The 7,414-nt window shown below is 39.4% G+C and overlaps 1 protein-coding gene across 1 annotated transcript; it reads left to right on the top strand.

Annotated features, from left to right (window-relative positions):
• Positions 1–1,900: 1,900 nt before the first annotated feature.
• Positions 1,901–6,087, top strand: kpna7 (karyopherin alpha 7 (importin alpha 8)). The gene is made up of 10 exons (XM_073829061.1): positions 1,901–1,966; positions 2,066–2,206; positions 2,283–2,368; positions 2,454–2,722; positions 3,970–4,052; positions 4,129–4,392; positions 4,667–4,900; positions 5,397–5,579; positions 5,690–5,836; positions 5,998–6,087. The coding sequence occupies exons 1-10, from the start codon at positions 1,901–1,903 to the stop codon at positions 6,085–6,087; spliced, it is 1,563 nt and encodes a 520-aa protein (XP_073685162.1).
• The last annotated feature ends 1,327 nt before the right edge of the window (positions 6,088–7,414 follow it).

Below are 7,414 nucleotides of genomic sequence, written 5' to 3' on the forward strand. Positions count from 1 at the left end.
GATGCAGAATTTCTGACTTTTTACCATAGTCATACGACCACAGCGCCATCACCTGGTAACTAGATTTTTCAGTACAGATGAGTGTAACTTCTTACCTTATTTTTTTTCATCCCCTCAACATTTAGTCTCAAGTGCCCCTTCATCAACAACAAACCAGAAATAACCCATAACTTACAGGATATCAGTTAGTTTTATTATTAATATCACTAAATTTCTACTATTAAAGTGATGCAGTTTTAAACTAAAACAAATTATATATTGTAAGTGAAAACTTGTTTTAAGAGCAAGTTTTGACACTAGGTTCTAGGTTTGGGCCCAGTCCATCTAAAGAACTGTAAGGTAAGCTCTTAAACATAAAGGTTGTTTTTGCAGTGATGCCATAGAGGACCCATTTTTGGCTCCTCAAAGAACCTTTCAGTGAACAGTTCCTAAAAGAACCATTTTGAAGAACATTTAAAAAATCTAAAGAACCTTTTTTTGACTATAAAGAACCTTTTCTGCATTTGAAAGGTTCCATTGATGTTCAAGGATCTTCATAGAACCACTGATGCCAATAAAGAACCTTTATTCTTAAGAGTGTATAATTTTTATTTATTTTTATTACTGTTAAAGATCACCTTCAGATAACTAGTCATACTATACAGGCCTACATAAAATATTTAATAGCAAAATATGTAATGCTTGCAAAGATGTTTTTCTGGAGCAAATCCAAGTGAGGCTGTGAATAATGGTGCTTTCAAACATTTATTATTAATAATATGTAATTTATATAAAGCTTTAAGAAAAAATATACACTACCAGTCAAAAGCTTTTGAAAGAAGTCTCTTCTGCTCACCAAGCCTGTATTTATTTGATTGCAGCAAAAACAGTACAATTTTTTACTATTTAAAATAAGTGTTTTTTATTTGAATATATTTTAAAATGTAATTTATTCTTGTAATTTCAAAGCTGATTTTTTAGCATCATTACTCCTGATCACGCAATCATTCAGAAATCATTGTAATATTCTGATTTGCTGTTTAAAAAAAAACATTATTATTATTAATAGGTTAAAAACAGCTGAGTAGAATTTTTTTTGAATAAGACGTTTTTTGATAAGTAGAAAGTAGAAAGAAAGAAGAACAGCATTTATCTGAAATAGAAAATCTTTTGGAACATTATAAATGTCTTTATCATCACTTTTGATAAATTTAAATCATACTGCTAAATAAAAGTATTAATTTCTATAATTTATTCTTACTGTTAAAAAACTTTTGAATGGTAGGCTAGTATGTAGATTTATTTTTGAATACATGTTATATAACTATTTTGCATGTTTTCTGTACTCTTTATGAACTGATTTATAATTTACATACTTTTATATAAATATTATATGATATAACATATATTTAAAGTGATTACAAATTAACTGTATACAACACAATTAATCTGAAAGAAAGCTATACAGGCATATTTATACACCTCCTCTACGTTTTACCATATCACCATTGGCCTCTAGATGGCAATAACATACTTTTTTATGTTATAGAAAACATCAATAAAAAGATAAAAATCATGTTTTGTTCAGGTTGTGGCATTAGCTGGTTATCACTTGACATTATTATTATACTTTAGTTGTGTGATCCAAAGCATAAAATAATATCTTATTCACATCCTCTAATCTGGTGTGGGACAAGGCTTTAAATTAATTCCACCTGATTCTAATTGTGCTGGTCTATTTAATGCTCTTTGCAGCTGATTGCTTGTTATTGCAGATGAGCCTGACATTGAGAGATCTGTTTTGTATACTAACTCCTGCTCTTTGTTCTCTTTTATCACTTATTGTAACGTTTGATCTTAAAACCTCTTGTATAACTTTGTTAGCATTGATTGGCCTTTGGCTAGTGGATTGAGCTTCAAAATGCCTACTGAAAATCTGTCTGATAAACGCATGTCCAAGTTCAAAAATAAGGGGAAGGAGCCAACGGTGAGCTGTGCATCCATACTGGCTATTTCTTTTTATCCCTTTTCAACTGTTCACTCCTTAAAATCTTTTGATGGCTTCACACCTTATCTATGCTTGCAGAAAATGCGTGACCGCAGAATTGCAGAGAGCGTTGAGCTTCGAAAAGCTCATAGGGTTGAAAGTATTTTGAAGAAGAGAAATATTTCCTCGTTTGGAGATGAGGAGCCTCTGTCACAAGAGCATAACGCTGACAACGCACAGGTGTTTTTATAATACTCTGTTCATTTTGTTCATAATACTCACTCACTGTTCTTGATACTGACGTTTTCCTTTTAAGGTCATATCTGCAACGATTCAAGAAATTGTTGCGAATGTGAATGGTGACTGCCCAGAGAAGCAGAGACAAGGTTGTCAAGCAGCTAGGTACAGTCACCAGTCTTTATCAACTTCATCAGTGATCTCAAATCATTTTATACAGCATTACCAACCTTCAAATTGATGTCTACAGGAAGCTGCTTTCTCGGGAGAGGAACCCTCCCCTAAAGGAGATTGTAGAAGCTGGACTTCTGACACGCTTTGTGGAGTTTCTAGGAAGGCATGATGACCCCACGCTGCAGTTCGAGGCTGCCTGGTCTCTCACTAATGTAGCATCTGGCACATCCTGGCACACACAGCAGGTGGTAGAGCACGGGGCAGTGCCAGCCTTCATTGCCCTGCTGGCTTCACCAATGCTGAACATCAGTGAACAGGCCGTCTGGGCTTTAGGCAACATTGCAGGTGAGGGTACTTTGAACTTCATGGGGCTTCTGCATCCTTAAAGAATGTGGTGGTAAAACGCTTGTACTGTAAGGCTGATAATGCCCAGGACAACTTATTGAGGAATCTTGCAATGTGGCCGAGCGATGTTGCATTGGCACTTTCCTATCAAGAATGGGGAACGAGCTCAAGCACTTTCTACCAGGATACTTTGATCAGTCGTGGGCCCAGTGTCTCACCTGGTTGCCTGTTGACGGCATCATTGTCCAACAACATTGCTCAAAAAGCTGCCCAGTATGTATCTCAATGTTACCCCTTTTCCACCAAGGTAGTTCAAGTGCTGGTTAGGAGCCAGTGCTAAGTTTTAAATTGGTTCTTTGTCTTGCGAGACCCAAAGCACCAGCTTGGAAACTAGGAAAAATGGTTAAGTAGCACCAAATCATTGCTGCTCTGGAAGTATGAATCTCTTGCTTCAGGGGCTGGGGTTACCATGAAAAACAAGATGAACAAACTTTTTACTGGGCCTTATTTATTTTTATTTTTTTAAATGGCAGCTGAACACGTTGGATTTGCTGTGTTTTGATGCCGATATAGGTTTGTAAAGCCATTGCTGACATTAGGCTTGTTTGGGATGTCGACGCTGCACAGATCGGTGGACGAGTGACGTCGAAGTACCACAAGAACAATTCAAAAGCTTCAAACAGGGGTGTCCAGATTTGCTCCAACCCTAATTAAACGCACCTAAATCCGCTAATCATGGTTCTACTATGCATGCTAGAAACTTCCAGGCAGACATCTTGAGGCAAGTTTGAGCTAAATTATGCAGGAATCTGGCCCTCCAAAAGAGTTTGGATACCCCTGGCTTAAAGGGTCATCTGCCCTCCAATTGCTCTCGCTATGCTTTGGTGTTGTGCGCTGGTCGGTCTGCATGGCGCTGATGCCTCTTGAGCAAGCCTGGCGTGTTTGCCGCTGCCAAACTACTGTCACTAGGAAGGATGAGACTTATTCAGTGACTCTAGACAAGGGGTACCCAAACTCTGCCCTGGAGGGCCAGTGCCAGTTTGGGGACCCCAGTGCTAGACCTTGCTCTGAGGTGGCTCTCTAAAAATGGCACTAGCTCTGAGCTAGCACCTGGTTCCTGCTGGTGGAATGGGGACCTGTGTGGTAACTTGGGTTCTTGTTTGTTCCGAGAGGAACAAAAACTGAAGGTGCAAGTTGTAGTCCTAAGACTGAAAACCATTTGCAAAGTTAGTCTTTCTCCCTTTCAGGTGATGGTCCATCATATCGAGATGCCCTGATTGACTGTGGCGTCATCCCTGCTCTGTTGGCACGGCTCACCCCAGATGCTCCAGTAAGTTTCTTCTGGACACTGCACATCTGGAATTGAAAGTGTAAATGCATGATATAACCCACAAAATGTTTTGCAGGTGGGGTACCTTCGCAACCTTACATGGACCCTATCGAACCTTTGTAGGAACAAGAATCCCTTCCCCCGTTTCAGTGCGGTCCAACAAATGCTGCCCTCCATAATCCAACTACTCCACCATGGTGACAAATCCATCCTGTCTGATGCATGCTGGGCCATTTCGTACCTCACTGATGGACCCAATGAGCGGATTGATGTGGTCATTAAAACTGGAATCCTTCCACGGTTGGTTGAGCTCTTGGGATTTGAAGAACTTTCTGTGGTGGTAGGTACCCTAGTGTTTTGGTCTCTTTGGTGTTCCAATTGAACTGCTTAAGACAGACATGGGCAAACTCGGTCCTGGATAGCCAGTGTCTCTGCAGAGTTGAGCTCTAACCCTGATCAAACACACCTGAACAAGCTAACGTCTTTGGGATTTCTAGAAAGCTACAGACAGGTCAGTTTTATCTGGGTAGGAGCTGAACTCTGCAGGAAACTGGCCCTTCAGTACCAAGTTTGCCCATGCCTGGTTTAATAGGAGTTTCTCCAATATGCTCTAGACACCAGCCCTACGTTCGATTGGGAATATCGTGAGTGGCTCTGACCTGCAGACGCAAGCAGCCATTGATGCAGGCGTGTTGAGCGCCTTGCCCCAGCTGATGCGACACCCCAAGTCCAGTGTTCAGAAGGAGGCAGCTTGGGCAGTGTCCAACATTGCTGCGGGACCCTGCCAACAGATTCAACAGATCATCACTTGTGGGTTGCTGGCTCCTCTAGTGGATCTCCTAAGGAATGTATGTCATAACTGATGCTTTGCTTGCATGTTAAATGTCTTCTGCCCACACAGAGCTGCTAGAAAACGTTCTGGCTTTAACTTCTCTTAAAGCCAGGCATAAAATGAGGCCAATTATACAAGTAGTCCCTCCTGGGGATTCTTGATTTAGTTGCATTTCCAGTTGGCAAAAGTTTATCGTAATGTGTTTCGTCATATCTTTTGAGGTAATTATATGGAATCAAGCTTATACTGATTTGGGTCTTGTGCAAGAATTTCTGACTGTTTCTACTGTTGGCAATTATAACATAACGTGACTCCGATAACTTCTGCTACGGTGGTTTTTTATTTTGCTTCTGTCTACTAATGTTTGTAAATGCTGCTTATGGGGATTTGTTAATGTTCAAATGGATATATACTTTGTAGGAAAAATGGGCAATGCAACCTTAAAGTCTTTTATCCTTTTCAGTGTCTGTTTGGCCAGGATCTTTGACACTTTGGGACAAATTGTTTTGCAGGGTGACTTCAAAACCCAACGAGAGGCAGTATGGGCAGTGACCAACTACACAAGTGGTGGGACTGTGGACCAAGTTGTTCATTTGGTCAAGTGTGGTGCTTTAGAGGCCATCTTGAACTTGCTTCAGGTTAAGGACACCAAGACTGTCCTGGTCATCCTAGATGCCATAAATAACATTTTCTTGGTGAGTACATAATGTTTGGTTTCAAAGAGAACATGTAAAACTCTACAGCAACTCCCAGTGCTTGGTGTTGTGACTGATATGCTTAAATATTAACTGTGTGCCTTCTGCAGGCTGCTGAGAAACTTGGGGAGGTGGATAAGCTTTGTCTGTTGGTGGAGGAAGTGGGAGGGCTGGATCGAATCGAGTTCCTTCAAAACCATGAGAACAATGCTGTTTATCAGGCGGCTCAAGCTCTTATTGAGAAGTATTTCAGTGAGGTGGGTACCTCAAGTGTTTTTTGTTGGGATGGGGAAGTTTGTAGTCAAACGTTATTGTAACATTTTTATTTGCAAATGCACTTTGATTATGTCCAACAGCGTCTCTTTAGTTTTACTTCAATTTTATGTGCTCACCATAATGCGCTCCTTTGCCCACTCAGGATGGTGAAGATCAGTGCCTGACAACTGAAGCAACAGATGCAAACTTTGTCTTTGGAGCGTCTGATGTCCAAAAGAGATTTGACTTTTGATTTCATTTAATTTAAATAAAAAATCAACTGAATAAATAAAGATTTTTGCAGTATGTACTGGCCTATTTCTTTTGCTTTCAGATTTTGCGGAAAGGTAGTTAAAATTTGTACAGAGTTTAATATAGCTGTACACACAGTTGCAGTTTGAGACTTGTAGATCCCATCAGAGGCACCTTAATGTAATGTCTCGTTACCTTTTTTTTTTTTTTTTTGACTGTATGTTTACTTTGGTGTACACCCAAAAATGAAAACTGTCATTAATTACTCAGCTGCTTGTTCAAAACCTGTAAGACCGTAGTTTGTCTTCAGAACACAAATTAAATCTTTTTGAGATCTGAGAGCTCTCTGACCTTGTGTATGCAACTATCACATTCAAGGCCCAGAAGGGTAGTAAGGACATCGATTAAAATAGTCCATGCGACATCAGTGGCTCAAATAACACTCGAGAAGAAATTGTTGAATTTTCTCTTTGCAGACAAGTGTTCTCGTAGCTTCATAAAATTATGGTTGAACCGCTGTCACATGGACCATTTAATGATCTTACTACCTTTCTGGGCCTTGAACATGCCCGTCTATGCACGATCAGAAAGCTCTCGGATTTCTTAAATCTCTTGTGTTCTGATGATAAACGCAGGTTTGGAAGGACATGAGTGAGAATTAATGTGGAACAAGTGTATTTGTGTAGTGATGGTTTTGTTCCATCGTTATAGTGTAAAAATGGCTAAGGTTTACATGACTGGTCAAAGTTCCTGAAAAATAGATTTCAGGATCATTTCAAGGTAGTGAAATTCAATATTGATGTTAAAGGGTAGTTCCCTCTGAAAATCAAATGCACTCAGGTTCTTACAACCTGATGGGAGTTTCATTCTGCTGAATATGAGATATTTTAAAGAATGGGGGTAACCAAATAGTTTCTGTTCCCAGTTGGCTTCCCCCAACCTCCCCACCACAACAACTTACTGAGTAAATGATAGAATTTTCAGTTTTGGTAAATGATCCTTTCAACATGTTTGCTAATTCATCTATCAATTCAATTTTTATAGTGGAAAAGCGTTTGAGTTTTTTTTGGGGGGAAAAAATGAATCGCAATTTTACAATGCTTCTTTCTCCAGAAGAATTAAACCCATATAAAATTCTTGGACTGGGGTGTTTTTAAATTGGTAATTGTTTCACAGCACTTATTTTGAATGACAAGTAGTCTATCACAAGAAAATGAGCACTTTCACCTTGACATCTCAGCAAGTATGAACTCTTACTCTGTATAACCAATATTAATTCGTGCAGCTTCGATGACTATCTGCATTGACCAAAAAACAAAACAGAACAG

The sequence above is a fragment of the Garra rufa genome, chromosome 23, assembly GCF_049309525.1.
Source record: "Garra rufa chromosome 23, GarRuf1.0, whole genome shotgun sequence".
NCBI lineage: Eukaryota > Metazoa > Chordata > Actinopteri > Cypriniformes > Cyprinidae > Garra > Garra rufa.

Excerpts from the sequence above, each read along its gene's own strand:
- kpna7 (XM_073829061.1), top strand. The coding sequence starts at position 1,901 with ATGCCTACTGAAAATCTGTCTGATAAACGCATGTCCAAGTTCAAAAAT. Across the intron at positions 2,369-2,453 it reads CAAGGTTGTCAAGCAGCTAG|GAAGCTGCTTTCTCGGGAGA; the intron begins GTACAGTCACCA and ends TGATGTCTACAG. Across the intron at positions 5,580-5,689 it reads CCATAAATAACATTTTCTTG|GCTGCTGAGAAACTTGGGGA; the intron begins GTGAGTACATAA and ends TGCCTTCTGCAG.